Genomic DNA, 21,360 nt, shown 5'->3' on the forward strand with positions numbered 1-21,360 from the left:
GCTCGTTTTAGGCACCGGCCACGTCACTGTTCGTGGCAGAATATTTTTGGAGGGGGATGAAGATATGTTTGCGCTTTGCCTGGCCATCAGTGCTCTAAAAAGAGAGCCGCGAACGGTGACCGTCAAGCTTCGGAAGAGCAGCGTTCACAGTATTGGTGTCCTCACGAAACAGCCTCACAACTCGCTGATGACCGTCTCCGTTTTATTGTATTGCAACACGTAACCAAACTGCTCTATCGTTATTGATAGAAAGTTTGTTACCGCAGGCTAGCGTGCGGCAGGCACGTAGCCAGGGAAGGGGGGGGGAGGGGGGGGGGGCATGGGGCCCGGGCACCCCCCCCCCCCCCGAAATCTTCCATTCTGCTGGGACTTCCTCTCCCCCCTCCTCCTCATACAGCATTTTGTCATGGGCGCCCCCCCTCTCTCCCCCCCCTCCCCCCCCCCCCCCCCCCCGAAACGAAATCCTGGCTACGTGCCTGCCGTGCGTTGTAGCATTACAACCGCAAGCTCGGGCTGCGCCTTTGAACCACAATTTTCAGTGCGCGCCAATAAAAATAATGTTGAAAAGGTGACAAGGAAAAAAAGCCGTAAAAAACAGCTTGACGAGCCCCGAGCCAGCTGAACCAGCGGTCGCATTGAGGTCAAGATTGTCAAGATTTGAAGATCAGAATTCACCAGTTTAAAATAACTCGCTCCGCCGGGTGGAAAACTGGTTTCGAGGATACTGAGGTGAAACAATGCGCGCGTTCGGAAAGAGACGAGAGAAGCGCTTTTAAATGAGCTTGGGGGTAAACGTCAAGCCACAATAGTTACACAAAGAGCTTTGAGTAAGTTCAAATCAGGTCGCTGCAGCTCAATAAAGCCAGCAGGATCTAGCGTCCTTGACAGGAGAAGTGTCTGTGCTCGCATTTTCCTACCAGAACCTCCTGAACCGACGATTTCCCTAGATGGTCCATTGTGATTGTACGGAGCGTTGGCATCACAATCCTCCGCTGACGGAACCACTCTAGCTTCAGATAAAATGTGGGGTCTGAGTGAAAAATTCGGATAACGTCACTAGCACCCAGTGTTGTACGGAACGGCGTTCCAAGGAACGGCGTTCTTGGAACGCGTTCCTTTTAGGAGGAACCACTGATCTCAATGACAATTGCTGGATCGCGCTTGCCGCTCCCGCAAGTGAAGCCACCGGACTTCACTCGCTTGGGATACGATTTGCCGTTTTTGCTAGCCTTTGCTGCGGTTTTCCAGCGTGCTGTGGACACGTTTTCTACTCGTTCGTCGTCATTCGCCGAAGAAGTTTTTTGAAGACTCTGTGTATTGTTGAGACTTGCCGTCGTGAACACGTGGAAAATTTTACGAAAGTGCATTGTCGCAGGAAAAAGGCACAACGCGTCGAAAGGAAGGGCTGGCGGCGTGTTCAAAGCTTCCTTGGCACGCCGAGTGATGCATCTTTGTGCCTTCGCACGCTTGGATACCGGTCAAGAATTGACGCCGCGCCAAAGTTCTGAACGTGTGTCGCGCGTAGATGCCTTTAGATCATTTATATATATCGGCCACGGAATTCTGGATCGTCCAGCTGTTCCGGTGAGTTGCTATCAATAAAAGGGGGAGATCTGTACGTGTTCTTGTGTACTATATTAACCATGGCTATGTCCCAAATCTACTCTAATAGATTCCGTGGGAGCACGAATAGGGCAACGTTGTGGAGCCAGGGGGGTTTTCGAAAGCAAAAGTACAAGACGGCGAGAATGGAAATCTTTGAAGCGCGGCCGATATGGTCGTGTGCACTCTGCTGACCAATTACAATTAGGCGAGCCGCGCTCAAACGTCAAGTGCAATTAAGTAGGTTGATAATAAGCCAGCACTGATCAGTGATGAGGAGCTGTTGTGCACGGTATTGTGTAAATCGTCTAAGGACGAAAAAAAGACGTACCTTCCCCCCATCTTCCGTCGCTAGTGGACGCTGGATTAAGCTCGTTCCTAAACCGCGAGGGGAAAAGACGCTGATCCAGAGGCACGAACAGCTTCACGCACATTGCACTCGCTAGACACATACACACGGCGTCGGTTCTTGGTCGGTATCCAAGTGTGCGAAGGCACAGGGACACGGCACTTCGGCGTGCCAAGGAAGCTTTGAACACGCCGCCAGCCCTTCCTTTCGACGCGTTGTGCCTTTTTCCTGCGACACTGCACTTCCGTAAAATTTTCCACGTGTTCACAACGGCAAGTCTCAACAATACACAGAGTCTTCAAAAAACTTCTCCGTCGAATGACGACGAACGAGTAGAAAACGTGTCCACAGCACGCTGGAAAGCCGCAGCAAAGGCTAGCAAAAACGGCAAATCGTATCCCAAGCGAGTGAAGTCCGGTGGCTTCACTTGCGCTGCAGCGAACAAGCGGGGAAGCGCGATCCAGCAATTGTCATAGAGATCAGTGGGAGGAACGAAGAAACGCCGCCGTTCCATCTTGCGTCGGTGGATCTAAAACGTGACCTCGTTACATTTTTACTGAAACGGAAAAAGGAACAGCCTTCCTCTTTTTTCGTCCTGTGGGGTAATTTTTATTTTATTTCTAAGAGGGCGATTCTAAAAGTATAAAAAACAATACCTTTACGAAGAGCACGATCTCGTGAACTTTTTGGTTACTTATCTGAGGCTTTATTTTGTGTGGTCCTCGCTTGGTAAATGTCGCGTGCAAGAAAGCCAGTGGACATTGATTCTTTTTTGAGTGCGCGAGACTGTGATAGAAAAAGCAAAGCCTTTAGTCAAATAAAAAGATAGGAAGAGGAACGTTTCAAACTCAACTACTTTCTTTGCTTCCACGAATGGTCATACACTCAGAAAGCTAAGGCCGACTACAGCCATCACTGAACTTCCACAAAGAGGCCTATGGTTACAACAAAATCACAGGTTACCAGACATCGAATGCACACTTGTATCCCAAACATTGGTCACTTAAAAGATAAACAAGAATTGTGCTTTATTTCTTCTCCCGTTGTCTCCCACCTTAAAACTGAACAACAAATCCAACCTTCACGAAGAAGGACTTGAAGTTTTCAAGACTGACTTTCCAAAAGCCCTGCTGTCTCCTTCAGTTGCTCGTCTTGTGGACAGCGACATCGAGAAGCAATTGTTGTTAAGTTCGAACAGGAGACTTCGTTAGATTAAAACGTGTGAGGTTGTTGTTAAACAACCGTGCAATTTGTAGTAACAATACATTTGGCTCGTCCTAATCGTCCACCACGAACATGAATATGGTTAAAAGCTGAGATTTGTAAACTTGAATATATCAACAAAAGAAACCCTGCTTCCGCTTGTTTTCTTCTCCTCGTGCCCTTCCATCAAGGTATTCAAACTCGTGCGTTCCCATTTGTTAGAATAGATAAAAAAAGACTCCGCTGAATCTAGCTAAGTATGGTAATCAGCAGAATACAAATGTAACGTACATGTAATGATACGTTCCATTTTTTAACTGTAACGGGAACGAGTTCCTTTTTTCACGGATGGAGCTTGTAACGGGAACGCGTTCAAAAATTCAGAAGGAACGAGGAACGACATTTCGTTCCTTTTTTCGTGGAACGTGTACAACACTATTAGCACCTTGCTAGCTTCAAGGGTAACGTGCCATCCAACGTTGTATTTTAGTGTCGCACGCATGCACCTAAGTTGTCCGCACTCGTGTTAAGACCAACATAAAATTTTCCCCTGGTGAGCTTTTGTCCGGGTCTGTAAAAAATAGGTGAGCTTTTGTCTGGTGAGCTTTTTTCCGGGATTCTGCATTTCAAGACTGCGTTTTGCTCGTGCCTTGCTTCTTGTTCTGTGTTAGGTCACTTGGCTTAAAGTTTTGTAGTCGGTTCAGCTTTTTTCTGGAGTCGGACGATCTCTAGTTCCGTAGTTTGTTCCGGGGATACATTTTTTCCATGGTTGAAAAATGCATTTCAGACACCAAGTACAAGACAGTGAGAAATGTAATTATGATAGAGGAGCAAATACTCTAGCCGAAACATATATGCAAGATATAAAAATTCCAACAAAAGTATTTGAAATACAGTATATCTCTAATATTGGCGACGTGGGCGACCAAGAGCGTCGCTTCGATCGGCCTTCCACGATTGGCCAAGCGCTCTCTATGATGTCATTAGTAAGATAAATTCTACTTTCCAAAATGACAACAAGAATAATGCCAGATCATGAACCTTGATGGTGTTGGTTTAGGAAGCAGTGACCACAAGCTTCCACCGTAATTTTTTCACACCATCAAAATTGTCGCGGGCGATCGATAATCCTAGCCGTGACGTCACAGATACGAACCGCAAGAGGGAGCCACCGAAACATCTCGTCGCCAATAGTATATAAGATAGGCTAAAATCCGATTTCAAGAAACGCAAACAACTGCTAACATACCGTTTCGAAGTTCACTATTTATAGTATGTCGTCGTTGTTGTTGATCGGCTTTAGTTATACAAGAAACAACTGGAGGTAGACACCGTGCACGAAGAAAAACCAAAGTGAGGTGCTTCTCTCAAAGAGCACAGAAAACAAACGTCGACACTGTTAAGCACGCACTTTGGGAACCACACGCCAATACCTGGATTGTGAGTTTGATCACATATGGACTTGTGAGCTCGATGGGGTTATTTTACGTACGCGGTCGGGTTGCGTTTAAAAGGGGCTAGTTTTGAAATAGACAAATTAAGCGGAACGCGTGGTTACTGAACCACTGTCATGTCAGCGACGACGTGCAGACTCAGTTCTCTCGAAGTTAGAAAACTGGCGGGGACGTTGGTGAATCGCTTGCAGACCAACTTGTCACTTGAAAAACAAGGCCGCAGCGGCCTTTTGTAATCGCCTTGCACCGCTCGCCCTAACTCCTCCTGCTCTATCGGCCAGGTTGAAATGCCTTGAGTGTTCGTCGTTCACGCTAGTCGGGTATCGCAAATCAGAGCTTTTTTTTTTCTGAATTCTTATGCTTTTTTGCAGACGAATCGGTCACCTCAAAACGATTCAATAAACATTAATTTCTTCGAAGTCCCCAAATGATTCGTGCCCTCATGTCCAGTTGCGTCGGCCAGTCCTTCGGGGACGAACCGTTCTCCTTAGCACGACCAACTAAAACTGCATGTCTTGTCATTACCTCTTTCATCCCATAGACCGATACGCTGATTACAAACAAGCCAGCGTTTGCCCACACCAGATGTGGCCACTGCGCATGCGCCGTATCGACAGCAGCGCCACCGCACCGGCATGACGTCAGTTGTCCCGCGTTGGTGCACACACTATAATGTGTCCGGAAAAACGACAAGGTGTTATATGGATTTCTATTTTCGAGAATGTAGCCTAAAGATTTACAACGGGGAATAACTACGGATTTAGCTCGTCTGTGTGAGACAGGACTATAAATGGGGACGCCGTAACGAGAGATGGCGCTAGCGTTAACGACGAAAATAAAACACCTAACACCTATACAGAGCTTCTAGTGCTAAGCTTCCAGTTATCAGCCTTATTTGGCTTGAGATGATGTAATGCTGCGTACACTTCCGGAGTACCAAACCCCGAAATGTTCGGGCTATCCCCAGGTCCGCTAATGCCATCTGCCTACATCTTGTTTGAAGCAGAAGCCGTCACCAGATCCTTTGTCTTCCCGGCGCGCAGACAGACTACAAGTCTAATCGAAAAACCGCGTGTTTTTGGTATGTTCCGAAAACACTCTAGATATATACATTTATAGCTCCTCCTTGACGTCATGGTGACATAACACATTACGTCACGTGAGTCGTGACCATAAGACGTGGCGTCGCAGCGTCAGGTGACAATCAGAAAACCACGGGGTAATTTGACCTTACGCCACGTGACCACGTGACGTGGGATCACAGTATCACATTACGTCACGTCATCACGCAATGTCATGTGACATCAGGAAAGAACATGGCTATCTGATCTCTACGGGACGTCACAGTGCTTCATGACGTCACGGCGGCACGTGACGTTACGGTGTCATGTGACATCACCGTGCCTCGGGACGTTACGTCACTTTACGTCATGATGTCATGTGACTTCCGCCACGCCTATGACCGTCGTCACGTGACCCCATCAGGTCATCGAGGCTACATCCCAGGTGCGGACGCGAAAGCGCCAAGAGCTGGCCTCATAAATGCCATGTTTTTAAATCGTAGTCGGTGCAGTTGTCGCTCCCAATTTTCTCTAAAGCTGCGGGATTTTCACCATCGAGAATAATCTGCATATTTGCTTGTCTATCTGGCTCTATCAGGTTTACAACATTCCGTCCAAAACCCGGGGCAGCCGTGGGGGTTGCCGATAAACTTAACCATCATGCCTGAGTACCTGAAAAGCCTAGGATATGCCACTCACATGATCGGAAAGGTGAAGCTGTTCCAAACCCAACCTTCTTCTTTCTCTAATGATTCCGTATTTGCTTACAGTGGAATTTGGGTTACTACAAAGAAAGCTACACGCCGACCCGAAGAGGTTTCGATTCGTTTTACGGCTACCTCAACGGTGGAGAAGACTACTATGACCACAAAATATTCTTTGTAAGCACATTCTTCAGACCGATGGCGCAATTTATTCAAAGTTGGTTAAGATACTATGCGCGGTATACAGGGCCGGATTAAAAAATATCTAGGCTCTGGGTTAATGAGCATCTTACCCTCACCTCCCTACTACACTACTGGAATATTTAGTTATTCTAAAGGATGTGAAAAAATTTAGTTGAAAATTAAAGCAGTCCAGCAATATCGACACCGAGTACTGGTGTTCGACGAAGTACCCATGTGCATGAACGTTTTCATCTACTTTCTTTTAATGAGAAAGGTCGTGTAAGGTGACGAAAGTCGGGCGGCTCGGAATAAAAAATAGCTTGCACTTTAAAGGGCAAAGATACCCCCTGATTTCAAATACATTAACCAGTGCCGCTCGCACGCTTTTTCATTTACAGCCCTTAACTCATAAAGCGTTTCTCACTTTTGTATATTCTTTCGAAAACAAAAGCGTCTTGCCCGACTTTGAAAATACATAGGCCTTTTCACGATGCATTCATCTCAAAACTTCGCAGTATAAACAGCTGGCCACTTTGGCTGGCTCACATTGGCCATTAACAGGGATTAGTTCATGCTGCTGGCGAGTGTGTCCCTAGCTATCGTCCAAATATGAAGGCAGCTGATTGGGCTTCTAGACGCACATATTGTGGGTCGGAGGACGAAATCTCCAAAAAAATAGGTGAGGGGACTCTTGGATTGTCGATTTCAGGATGCTCAAGAAATAAGCCTAAAGCGAAACACTGGCATTTTCTTTGTACTCCCAGATTTGTCTGAAAATTTGCTAAGCAAGGTGTGATTTTTTGTTCGTCTTCATGTTTCATTATTTCTTGCAACCAACAAACATCGCTGAAGCAGTTACCCCAAACTATTGGTCAAAAATACTTTCTTTTCGTGAAGTTTTTGAGTTTAAAATTTTGGTTCTCATCGGTGTTTTCTAAAACTGAAAGTCTCTACTGGCAAAAAATGAAGAAGTGACACCAGCAGCAGGCAGGGATTAACTTTTTCAACTATGAAATTCGTTTCGAACTGATTACAAGCAGTTTCATGTAGTCAAATAAATGCTTTGGAAGCTTGGTCCAGCTCCCTCGCAGCACTGCGAAACATATACTCGACATGGGCCATTTAGTAAACTGTCTGGTTGACGTGCAAGGCTCCCTGCAACTCACGGCACGGCACTAAAATCTCAAGTATATTTTAATGATAATTTTCGTGTCATTTTTATTTGCCGATTTCACGAAATTATTTCCAAATTTGGCAATAACGAATAATATTTCACAGAAGGAAAGTCCATGAATTAAAAAAAAAGTATTTAGTTAGGGTAGGCAAAAAAATCTCCGGACAAATAAGCCGGACGGCTAAATTAATTGACGGCTCACATTTTTGTTATATCCAATCCACATGAGTCACGCCACAGCAGAAATAAACTTGACCCAGTAAGACAGAATGAATCACTGCGTTGTCAGCGTGTATGCGCAAGCATTCATTCCAGTAGAGCCAATCAAGGGCCAAAGGGTAGATCCCTGTGTTCGTGTTCATTCTACCTTCATAACAAGCATGACGCCGCATGAACCAATAGGACCTTGAGACTATTTGTTCTCTATGGGAGAGTGCCCTATACAGGTTATTTATTCTTAAATACAGGCATATCTATTGGCGAATTCCTAGAGAATGCGTTAGCATGACCCTTGGAACGCCACAGATGTCCCCTTTGAACCATTCACATTTCTCTTTTGGCTTTCTCTTTTGACCTTCCCTTTTGCTTCAACTATTTTTTGTTTCCTCTTTTTTTCCTCATTATGGTGTCAGTGTTAGCGTTTCCCAAAGCGGGATGTGTGTGACGTTTCCCGAGGGTTATGCTAATGGGTTTTTAAAAATTCTCCAATGAATCTTGTGTAATTTTTTTTTTCACCACTATTCTGTACACTGCTTGCCAGAGTACGTCGACGCTTTTGGATTCGGTCATTTATATCACTCGTGGAAAGAACCACATCCATACCACTCGTGAAAGAAACCGCATCTATATCACTGGTGGAGGGAGCCGCATCCATCTTTTTAAGTACATACACATATATCACAGCCAACGCACAGCTACTACAGAAATCTAGAGCACCGGGTACGGCTGACCGGCAACTGAGCGCGCCCGTCCGCCGCACAGTGGCGCTGGGCACAAATTGGACACTATAATTGCATCACTTTTCGGCTCAAATTTCACTAGAAGCCGAGCGCTGACGCAGCACTCGTTTCCAATCCGTGTACATCGTTGGCCTTAAAGCTCATTTATAAGGAAGGTAGCGACATCATCACCCTCCCTCTCTGACGCGCACATTTTTAATCCTTGTTTCACTTTCGCACTCGCGCATGCACGCTAGCGCCGCCTGGATCGCTCCAAGATAACTGGCGGCGAAGCCTTGACGTTACACTTTTGGCGTTACTTGATTGGAGGCAACACTTCCTTCCCCGTGCACGCTCCCTTCTCTTAATATTTTGCTCTTTCGCACTCTCGCGCGTCGACCGTAGCGCCGCCTGGATTGCTCCAAGATAGCAGGCGACATTCCTCAAAAGATGTCGCTACTTTTCCGTATAAAAGGGCTTTAGGTGGACTTCTCTGATGACGTCGTGTCGTTTGTTATGTAGGAGGTGTTGCGCGGCGCCTCCTCCTCTCTGGCTTCGCGTCAGCTGTGCGCGTTACTAACGAAAACGAAAGGGCTTATTTTGACGAGAACCCGGCGGTGTCTGTCAGTAAGCACTGAAGCTTCTCAGCGTGAAAGGCGCGGCTTAAGCCTATATAAGCCACTCCAGCGAAGTCGACAGCACCTAGCAGCTACAACAGAGAGTATCGTGGCGGAAGGTTCCCTCGCCAGCGTTTTCGAGCGAATCAGAAATTCAAGGTGCCTGGCGGTCTGAAGACGAAGCCACAAATGTAGGTTTTAAAGCACGCGATGAATATTGCCAAAATATGAGGTATGCATTGACGGCCATGGCTGGCGTCCATGGCTGAGTCCATGGCTGCTGAGCGTGAGCTGATGGTGAACTTCCACGGTACTTTTGCAATATCCATTCAACGCCACAAAATTGTCAGCCCTAGCTGCCTAGAAATTTGAGCTCGTTCTAAGAGTGTGCTGTAAAAGGCGCGCTCAAATTTGACGTCCCGTTAGTACGCCTCGAGCAATCCACCCAACAGGGAATACCGGAGAACAAAACATTGCTTTGCTGAAACACCAAGGGAACATGTGCAATCTTCATCCCTGCTCGTTTCAATCCAAATATTTCATCCTTCCGGTTTGCGGTCGTGTATTACTACTGCGTAAGACCTCTAGCACTCGAACTAAAATGGCAAAATTTCGCATTGACAGCGGAGGCACCAGACGACCGTCATGACTGACTAACCCTTAGGGCTGACCTGAAGCTACTAAATGAGCTATGCTTAGAGTATTGACACTCCGTACCCTGATCTGCTAGTGGGCGCCGCCATCTCGGTGCTTTGTGCTGAGCAGGCGCAACTGTGGATTGTCACAATCCAAAAGTGCGACTTTCACAACTTTACACACGGTTTTAGGAAGCTGAGATGATATATGTATATATTTATTTATGTTTTGCTCAGTCGCGAACTGTTCTAACATTCCTGGAGGACGAATAAGCGTCTTCTGTAATTTAACATAAAGCTTCAAATAACTAGCAATCCAGATTTTAAGCACCAAGGTGACTGAAGTGTAGTTACTCTGAGGCGTAGCTTATTTAGTTGCTCTGGGCCTGGGGTCTCAAACACGTGGCCAGAGGGCCGCATGCGGTCCGCGACTCGCTGGGACGTGGCCCCCAGGCCCATCCGGCCTCCAAGTCCCCGTTCTCATTCCTCGGACGCTAGAAATGACATGCGCCAAGGTGATCTCAGCTCGCAGATTTTTATCCGCTCGAAACGTAACTCAGCTTTTTTTAACGTATTCACATAGTTTACACTTAGATGTATTAATGTTCTCTGGATTTCACCTTACTGTTTGCTTTCCTGCTTTTTGTCATTTTAATCATATGTACAACAATTCAGCCACTAGACTGCAAGCGTGAGCTCTAGGTTGAAGAACAAGTCTCGGCTCCACGAACTCTCAATCAGCAGGGGCAAGTGCCAAAAACAAAGATATGAGCTTCAGATTCTCGCCTTCAAAAAATATCAGCATTAAAATGCAAAGATTTTTCACTGTTAAAAGATCGTCAGTAAAGCAAGATGTGTCCTATTAACACTTTTCTTAGACATGTAAAGCTTGGTTAATTCCTGAGTGAATTGAGCGAGGGAAATGTCAGTGTGCTTGCTCGCTTGTCCTATTAGAAACCTCAACTATTTGGCGAGGCTGTGCATTTTAATTCTTGTTATCAAATGAGATCTGGGCTCAAAGTAGTCCTATATACAAATCAAAGCTAAAGCTACCACTGGCAAAACTGCGAGTTTACAAAAAGCATAAACATCGAGGTCCCTTCTCGCACGTTCATGTCTGACATGAAACAACCAAATGGAAGACTAGCGTCTTGACTGCACTGGCTTCGAGTTATTCGCACCGCTAGAATAGAAGGCCTGTTTTTAATTTTTTTCTTCATCAGCCACCAAAGAGCCGTGATGAGCATGACTAGATATTACACACTCTGTTGATGATAGTTATCCTAGTTGCAAGACTCAATTTCGTAGTGTCTAATGTTGAGTGTGTTTGTCTTGAATGTAATGTGAGTGTTTGTTTTCTTTTTAATAGTGTATATCTAAATTCATTCCCAGGCCAACGCAACCGGTCTGGACTTTTGGGATGGCATGACCCCAGTGAGAAATGAGGGGCACCATTATTCGACCGATTTATTCACCGAAAAAGCCCTGTCCCTTATCAAGGATCACGATCAAGCAAAGGTAGTCGCACAAAAATATAGTCGAACGCAGGGAATACCGCTTTTAATTACTATCATACCAATCACATTTTATCAACAAAAAGAAGTATCAAGGAATGGGTGTTTAGGACAAAATAGAAAATCGTTTTTTCGGCCCGCGTAAGAGAATCATGCATGGCGGCAAGCTGAAATTCCGTGAGAATAAGGCACTAGCGGGGGTGACATACAACGCGAATGTTTGAGAGCGTGACGTTAATTGGATACAAAACTAAAACGGGGAGACAAACGGTTGTTATAAGCCGAAGTCTAGTGAACCCTAATATTGTCAATATCAGAAATGACAATTGTGGACGCAAGTGGCATTTATATAATGAAAAAAAAAAAAACTCTCTGCAGCGAGAAAGAATTTTTTTTCTTTCCTTGCTTAGAAGTGTTGTGTATGTGTGTGTTGTTGTTGTTTTTCCAAATAAATAAATCCTACAAGTCGCCAAAATGCGATTTGTTTAGACAACATTGGCCTTCGGTCTAGATATCATGGAAATTCCGTCTTTTTATTTTTATCTTTTGAACCAGCTAAGGTCATGTTCTTCAACTTTCGCATTCTACCACCAAAAATGGGGGTGTCTGCAAAAAAAAAAAAGAATATATATATATATATATATATATATAGGCGTAGACTTTGGGGGGGGGGGGGGGGGCTCGTGCCCCCCCCCCCCCCCGGGCCATGATCCTTACCGACACGCTGTTTACGTGGATTACTGCTTCAGAAACACAGGGGCCTAGGTTCTACCCCCAGAACTTCGCAGCTGGCACAAGCATTTTGTTTTTCAGTTTTGTGCTCACCGCCGCATGCGCCGTGGTACCGGCGAGGAACACACGGCTACGCTTGCACGGTGATTGACATTGACACACAGCGACGGACACATGGCGATATACATACGCTGCAAAATGTACCCCCTAAAATACACTACTGATAATTGCCGGTGTAAAAAAAAATTCCGCGGAAAAGCACCCCCCCCCCCCGGAAAACTTCCCAGCCTGCCCCCCCCCCCCCCCCCCCCCCCGGGAAGATGGAAAGTCTGCGCCGCTGTATACAAATATATATATATACATGTATTTTTTATTATAAAATCTAACTACGTATCTTTGAACGCTGTGGAGCTATAGCGGTCTGAAACGTCAAAGTTTCAAGACGACCGGATATCTTCCTTAGGAGTTATGAGTCATTTTCTAAAAGTTTTAATGGTAGGCGACTGAGCCCTTGAACATGCCGCGGCAAAGGGCGCTGCATACATAGAAAAGACCAAATTTTCTCCTGAAAATTTAAAAAAAAAATAACTCATGACTTTTTAATAAGATAACGGTTAGTTTTGAAATTTCGCGACTGGTTCGGACACCGCTATCGTGCGAAAAAACAAGTGTTCCGCGGTGCACACTTTATTTTCGCGGTAAAAAGAACAAAAAACAATAATCTATTTTTTTAGGGGCGCTTGAGGGGGGGATAAGCTGAACCTTTCTTACGTTATTTTAAGATATGTCACTGTAAAATATGGACTACTTTGTCCATCCACAGCCAATGTTCCTGTACTTCAGTCATCAGGCAGTCCACTGCGGAGACTACAAGGTGAAACTGGAGGCACCTGCTTCGGCTGTCGCACATTTTCCCTACATTAAGAGCCAGAACAGATCAATACATGCAGGTAAATTTAAGATCACTGTTATATGTGTATGTATATGAATATGTACATGCACTAAATGATTGTGTGGGCCGATGATGAGATCTTCGTTTAAACGAAGCTGTGTAACGCTCTAAGGTTATTGCTCTAACGAGAAAGAAAGAATTAATGGTCCTTAAAAACTTTCGTTTATGCTCACCCAATTGTAACGCCATACTTAGCTATGTAAAACTGACTCACACTTTAATATAAACGTACAAGTTAAAACAAAACAGAATCATGTAGCATAGAGGTTGTCAACTCTTGCGTTTGTATATTTACTGATGAACTTGATTACTCGCAGTTTTACTGTAAGTAATCGTGCAGAAATATACAGAACCGAGGACTAAGCACTGATGCAAGTAATCAGAACAGAAATCTGTCCAACCGAGGACTAAGCGCAAATATATTGGCAGACACAAGAACTGCAAACATAAGCTGACGACTTGCGGCGTTGAAGCGTCTTTGAATCTCCTAAGGTAACGCGTGTCTTGGCTTACGTTGTCAATTGTATAAAGTACGTTTCAGACAGAAGCTTTGTATGTTGCCTCAAGAGAAAATATATCAGATTGAATAGAAACCATCCTCAAATAGACCCTCTGCAAAAGTGCGCAGATTGATGTTGCTCCTGCGCCAATTAACCGAGCCCCCATGTCTCTGAGCATGCATTGGGCATGACGGTACACGTCATCGTTTGGTGAGTAACCCGATTCAATCACACGCTATGTGCCCAAAAATGACGACCTCGAATGTTGCTTGATGAGGTTTTGAAAAGTGAATACTATACTCGTGAGTTTGCAGTACTTTCAACCCCTGATATTTACAGAAATATTTTAAGTTGCAAATATATGGGAACTAACAGAAGTGTTGTAAGTTGGGCGAGTTGGTATGACGACATGATAAACAAAACGTGCCCTGCGTGTCTTTCACAACGTTTTCCTCTTCTTCCTTTCGTGTATAAATTAAGTTGCGAGTCAGCGCTTGTGTGTCCTGCATGTTCCTTTTCTCTGTCCTTGTCTTTGTGTGCGCTGTTCTGTTTATAATGGGAACTAAGGTTACCACCCTAAGACTGAACGACTTGCATATGATGCCGGAGGTAATCCTCGTAATAATATGGGAAGCACTTTTACAGTCATTCCTTGTGGATATGAACAATTAATCCACGTTCATTGTCAGGCGCAGTGTACGAGCTGGATAAATCCGTTGGGCTGGTGGTGGAGGCGCTGAACAAGCGGGGCATGCTGAGTAACAGCATTGTGGTCTTCAGCACGGATAACGGAGGTCTTCCGTGGGGCATAGACCCCAACAGTGGCTACAACTGGCCTCTCAGGGGCGCCAAGGCCACCCTCTGGGAAGGGGGCGTCAGAGGAGCCGCCTTCGTTTGGAGTCCTCTGCTGTTCAAGTCTGGACGTCTCTCGAACCAGTTGATGCACATCACCGACTGGTTGCCAACTCTCTATTCAGCAGCCGGTAAGATGCAACATGCCTGTTTTTTTTATTTTTTTATCTTTAATGTTGTATTAGAGGGTAATAGGGGATTCACCAAATTAGTCGTTAGTTGTTTAGACAGGCCTGCAAAGAATGGCGACATTGTTTTCACTGTGAATGAAACATTTAGCCTGTATGTTGCGACTGGGTGACTGGCGTCATTAACGCGTTCATCACACCGCAGTGATACACGACCGTGCGATGGTCATACAGATAGATTAAAACGGGCAGGGTTAGGGATTGAACACAGGATCTTTAAGGACTGCAGCGCGAGCTTTCGCTTAACGTGCTCCGAGCGTCGGTAAAACAGCGAATTCGCCTTCATCAGGCTCCAGACGTTAAGTTTTCCGCCTCGCATTCATTTACGACAAACATATATATATATATATATATACATTTTTTTTATGTTCCCGTGAAGGAGCGGTTATCACTTAGCCCTTATCACATTTCTTTCTGGACACAACATTCCTCATAAAATTCGCTCACAAAAATTTCGTACGAACCAATTTCTCAACTTCCGGTTGCAGCTTGCCATTTCCTAGTGGAACTTTCTGCCTCATAATATTTCGCAAATGACAGCTAGAACAAAGTTCAAAACATCCTATGAATTATTACTCTGCGGTACTCATGAATGATGCTTGTGTGCGTTTGAATTTTTTTGCATTGTATTTATCGACATGGGCTAGATTGTTGTGGTTCTGTTTTCTAAGAAGTACGTTATTGCATGTTGCATTTTGTGTCACCAAATCTTGTATCCCCCCTTATATAGCGCCCTCATCAGGCGACCTGGAGGAATGTTCAAATAGAAACCAGTAATAAAAGTATAAAAAAATTGAATAGACTCGAAAATTTACCCCCAACCCTGTTTTATTTAAATCCGAACAAACCGAAAACCCCGGTTTGAAGGTGACCTGCAGAAAAAGGAATGTTTACGGACAGAAATTATTTATCTAGGACACTTCATTTCTTCGGAACCACACATTTTATCACGTTCCTTTTTCTTATGGGCACCAGGACGTTTTCCAAATATTCGGGTTACGCGGGTCTAAACTATTTATAACAAAGGAGCCTCTGGCTACCTGAGTGCGATTATCCTAGTAGGATAAGATTATTACTAAATATTTGGTTTAAAAAAAAGCAATGGATGGTGTATAATAAGCTTTTTAATCGTGTTCCTTTTCACAAATGATCCAGGGGAGCGACCAAAAATATTAATCATCAACGTCAGGCGACCAGGTTGTACGCAACCAGAGTCGTCTGTAAATCTTGATACATAGTTCATCGCATTCCAGGAGGAAACCTGTCAGCGCTTGGCAACACCGACGGCAAGGACATGTGGGAGGCCCTATCTCAAGACCTGGAATCCCCTCGGCATGAGATCCTCATCAACATTGACCCGACGGGCAACAACTCGGCGCTCATTGTCGGGCGGCGTAAGGTAGTTCTGGGAACGTTCCAAGGAGGACAGCACGACCTACGCATGAAGGCCCCTGGAGGCTCTCGTCCCGTGGATGGTCTAGACAAAATGATGCTATCGTCTAGAACCGGAAAAGTGCTGAAAGATTTCTACAACGTACGCCAGCTCAGGGTTAGGCCTAACTGGCGCAATGAGACTGTCGTGAGGTGCGACCAGTACGCCCCCCGGGACAACTTCGTAGCTGCTAGTCCTCCGTACTACTTTGACCTAGAACATGATCCCTGCGAGCTGAACAACTTGGCTGCTTCCAACGTGACGGTAAGTACGCAAACTAGAAATGTATACCTGTCTCGCAATGAAAATACTATCGCTGCAAGCGAAGAACCGCACCACCTTTGAACACGAATAAATACGCACATCACAATTCAAATGGTTGCGGAAAAGTATGCACATAAGAACATTCTAGTTCACTTTAGATTAAACTTGAAGCATAGGAAATTTTAGCTTTCACAATACACAGAAGAGAAAAAATGCAGGTAGGTATGAAAAATGTGTCGTCTTGTCCGTCTTTGTGTCAATCGTTTCAGTAACGTCTTATTCCATTAACGTGGTCATTTTCTAAACTTCGCCATCACTACGCACCACAAAAATTCCTTACAAATACAGAGTAATCAGGTCATCAGGCACTGATCCAGAATGTGTAACGTCTATCAGTAGTATGGAAAGTATAGGTGACCACGCCCTGATCCATATTGAAACTTCACAGAAGGTTAACCGCTCCGCGAATATTCCAAAGCAAATATTCGTATTTTCGCGTGCTAATAACGATGGGATGACGGCAGCCATACTAAACTTCGAAAGATATTAATGTCATCTCATGACGAGAGAACCGCAAGTGAAAACTGGCTCCTTATTAAAAACATGTTCATAGAATTACTTCACACTTTTGTGCCAAAAACTGCTATTCCATCTGACCTTGCATCTCCTTGGTTTACCAACAGTCTAAAACGCATGTTAAACAAAAAGAAAAGACTATTCTTAAAAGCAAAAAGACTGGACGACTTCGCTGCTTGGTCATCATATCGCTTTCATTCAAAGTTGTGTAAATCCGAAGTAAAAAAAGCAAAATTAACATTTTTTTCCGTCACCCTACCTAACATTCTTTCCACGGACCCCAAGAAGTTTTGGAAAATAGTTAATCCAAAAGAAACTAAGAATAGCCCTTCGTTCCTAAACGACCAGGGAGAGGCACTTAGTGATGACCAGACGGCCAATTCGTTAAATTCATTGTTTTCCAGTGTATTTACACGTGAAATATTTGCACTGCCATCTTACTCTCTATCTCATCAGGAAATATGCATGCCTCCAATCTTATTCATCCCGGAAGGAATCCACAAGGCAATTCAAAACCTGTCTTCTAATAGCGCCCCTGGAAATGATGGTATCTCGGCCAAACTACTAAAAATGACACAGCAATCAGCATCAAAAATACTCAGCGCTCTTTTTCAACAAAGTTTAAATTCTGCTGATGTACCAGCTGACTGGCGATTCGCCCGAGTTCAACCCATTTTCAAATCGGGCAAAAAATCAAATCCATCAAATTACAGACCTATCTCACTCACCAGTGTGCCGTGTAAGCTTATGGAACACGTTATTTATTCTAATATTATCTCATACCTGGATTAACGCAACTTTTTTTCCCCAACCAGCACAGTTTTAGAAAGCGCCACTCATGTACTAGTCAACTGTTTGAGTTTGTCACGGATCTTCATTTTAATAATCATTCCTCACTACAAACAGACGTTATATTTATAGACTTTGCCAAAGCATTCGATACGGTCCCCCACCAACGACTACTTCTAAAACATTCTCTCCTCCAGATTAACCCTGTAGTAATAAAATGGATAGCTTCGTTCCTAACAAATAGACAACAGTCAGTTTCGGTGAATGGTTCTTCATCTAACTCAGTCCCAGTATCTTCAGGCGTCCCCCAAGGTAGCGTTCTCGGCCCCCTTCTTTTTCTCATTTATATCAACGATCTTCCCTCTTCGATTACCTCAACTATCCGCCTATTCGCAGATGATTGTGTTATTTATAGAAAAATCTTAGACCCGACAGACCATAACGTCCTCCAAAATGACCTTGATGCTATATCTTCCTGGTGCTCAGAATGGCAGATGACGGTTAACCCCAACAAATGTAAACAAATGACCGTTACTACGAATTCAAGCAAATCATACAGCCAATATACATTACTCATGCAGCAACTTGAATGTGTTTCACTATACAAATACTTAGGAGTAAACATCTCTGAAACTCTCTCATGGAAACAACACATCGATAACTTAGTCACCAACTCATTTAAATCCCTAGGTTTCTTAAGGCGCACCCTACACTTGGTTCCACTTCAACAAAACTGCTAGCATATAAAACAATCATTCTCCCTAAACTAGAATATGCAAGTATCATATGGCATCCGCATCCAAATTATCTTTCTTTGAAATTAGAATCTGTCCAAAGCAAAGCAGCCCGGTTCATATCAAACGACTTTTCGCCTCAAACTAGTGTCTCAGCTTTAAAAACAAATTTGGGTCTCACTCCATTGTCTACCCGGCGCAATATTTACCACATATGTTACTTTCATGACTTATACTACAGCAACTCGTGCTTTAAAAACACCTATTGTAATTCCGCACATTATATTTCTCCTCGAACCGATAATTCCTGTAATGTGCAGCAATACCAGTCACACACTAATTCCTTCCTGTTTTCACCCTTAATATTATCGATTACTGAATGGAATAACTTGCCAGACGAGAGGGTTACTAACACAAATCACGTTGAATTTAAAACAATGTGCGAGCGCCTCTGGCATGAATAGTACATGTACATGCTTGTTTGTTGTTTTCATAGTCGCTTTCCGTTTCTCCATATTGAAATTGTTGTTTTATACATAGTTACGTCCAGTTCATAATTGCAGTTGTGTACGTACGATGTGATTTCCTTTTTGTAAACTGTGCTGGGCTGATTGCAAGGATTTTGTTATACCAATGATTGTGTTTGGAAAATTGTGTTTCTATGTTGTTACAAATGCATGTACCAGCTACCCCCCTCATGTAATGCGTCCTCAAAGACGCCCTTGAGGTAAATAAATGAAATGAAATGAAATCCTAAATTATATATCGTAATGATACAAAGGACCAGAGACGAATCCAAGGGAGGGGGCGACGGGGGTGGCCGCAGCCCCAAACTAAGTCAACCCCCCCCCCCCTTCTCCCTTCCCCCGTCAAGTACTTGTACTCTGAACTTGGAGAATCACTCAGTCGAGTGGGAGAATAGTATCCTTACAAATTCCCCCCCCCCCCTCCACACACACACACAAACGGAGTTCTGGATTCGCCCCTGCAAAGGACTTTGGTTATTTAGGAATGGGGCAGCGGTGGTGGAGTTTGAATAATAAAATTATTTCCAATGGAAGATGTCTAAAGATGAAGGTGTGCCGAGAAGTAAACTCCTATTAAAACATTATTCATAGAAGACATTCTTACTCTTGAGTCTGGTCGGCCTTGTAGCAGAAAATTTAACATTGTCTCTGTTCCCGCAATTTATCGAGTGAGCTTAACATTGCATCTTTTTTTTTTTCCCCCTGCCGATCAGCCATGACCAGCGCGATGTATTAAGGCAACACAGAGATGGTGTAGTCATTAAATAAAAAAGTATAAAAAGTGAACGATGTACGGCATAGAAAGACAAAAAGGTAAAAAGGAAGTTATTTTTACGGCGAAAACCTCAAACCAAAAATATTAGTTCTTTGTTTTAAATGAGTTATTTTACCTATTGCTGCAAATATCGATATAGCTCGCGCCAAATCAGAGCTACTTTCAGTAAACCCCAACTTGCCGCGATAATTGGCTTCGAAATTGTCGTCTCAATGATATATAACCAATATTTAAAAATTATTCATTCGCCATTTTTTTTAATGCATGCCATGCCGTCTTTGCTTATTTTATGATGTGACGCCATTATTTTTGTATAGAGTTAAAATTGCTTATAAAGTATATCAGTTATTCTAAAGCGCTATATAGAATAACGTTATAAGAGGAACTCCCAAGTAGCGCTCATTGTAAATGTCATGTAATCGTGTGATTGTAATTATTATATTATTAATTCGTTTATTTACATCATCCTTGATGGTGGGGGTGAAAGAAAAAGCTATAAAATACAGCTTGACAATGCCCTTTAACCCCTACCTAGGCTTAACAGCAGAGGCGTAGAAACAGTAGACAAAACAAACAAAAAACAGAAGTTCAGTACACATATACAACCAAGAGGAACAAATACATCGTAAAGTAATAAATTAAGGGCAAAAAACACCGCCACTTTAATCATTAACATTTAGTAAACAATCTAAGTTGTTCGGATAATATTATAACTAAATCCAATTCACTGTGATATAATTGGCTGGATAATTTAGGCAGCGTATATCTAATCTTCTGAGAGTCATAATTTGTTCCTCGTGTGACCATCTCTTTACGATCTAAAACTTATCTGATACTCTCAATTATAACGAATGTTTTTATGAGCGACGAATGCGACAGGACTTTGTGTCTCGCTCTACGTGATATGCCAATCGAATAAATCTTGAAAAGGTTCTGCCACGACTGGAAACAGTATTCCTGTAGTCAGAAAACATATTTTAAAGATAAAACGATATGGTTTTATTCTCCGCAGGATCTTAAGGAGCTCATCAAGAAGATTGAGGAGTACGGCAAGGGCATGGTGCCGCCTGGAAACAAACCGCTGGATCCCAAAGGACTGCCACAAAACAACCACGGCTTGTGGGGCCCCTGGCAATGACAACATTTTAAAAGAACACAAAACAAATATAATAGCATTTACGTTTGAAAAACCAATTTCGAGTATGCTTCCCTTGTAAAGAAAGAAGTATACTTAATTTTTTGCGAATAAAAACAAGAAGGACGTTCTGCGACAATCACACTCTTTCTATCGCCAAATGAATGTGGTTGTCTGTGAACGTCCTCCGTGTTTTTCTGATTTCTATTTTAAGTATTCATAATTACAACACGCTCGATTTAACCAGTAAAAAATATGTTTTGTTGATTATGCGCAGCCCAACATGCGCAGAAAGTCCCACAACCCGAGACACGGAAAGACTCGTACTGCCCAGATTAAGCTTTTCATTTACACCGCATGGAGAGCCCGTCATTCTTCAAGAAGACATAATTACCGTTGTAACTGCTCTAACTATATATATATATATATATATATATGGGTGAGTTGTGTAATTCAACGTTACCCCAGGC

The 21,360-nt window shown here is 43.7% G+C and overlaps 1 protein-coding gene across 1 annotated transcript in view; it reads left to right on the forward strand.

Annotated features, from left to right (window-relative positions):
• The window catches only part of LOC8042383 (arylsulfatase B-like), a 33,208-nt gene extending 12,315 nt beyond the window's left edge, over positions 1-20,893 (forward strand). Inside the window, exons 3-10 of the mRNA XM_040214562.1 lie at positions 6,268-6,380; positions 6,440-6,550; positions 7,172-7,183; positions 11,313-11,438; positions 12,990-13,116; positions 14,308-14,601; positions 15,912-16,354; positions 20,768-20,893. Coding sequence (XP_040070496.1) covers positions 6,268-6,380; positions 6,440-6,550; positions 7,172-7,183; positions 11,313-11,438; positions 12,990-13,116; positions 14,308-14,601; positions 15,912-16,354; positions 20,768-20,893 — 1,352 coding nt within the window. The remainder of the gene's footprint in view (positions 1-6,267; positions 6,381-6,439; positions 6,551-7,171; positions 7,184-11,312; positions 11,439-12,989; positions 13,117-14,307; positions 14,602-15,911; positions 16,355-20,767) is intronic.
• The last annotated feature ends 467 nt before the right edge of the window (positions 20,894-21,360 follow it).

Source organism: Ixodes scapularis, unplaced genomic scaffold, assembly GCF_016920785.2.
Source record: "Ixodes scapularis isolate PalLabHiFi unplaced genomic scaffold, ASM1692078v2 PGA_scaffold6__148_contigs__length_123643588, whole genome shotgun sequence".
Classification (NCBI taxonomy): domain Eukaryota; kingdom Metazoa; phylum Arthropoda; class Arachnida; order Ixodida; family Ixodidae; genus Ixodes; species Ixodes scapularis.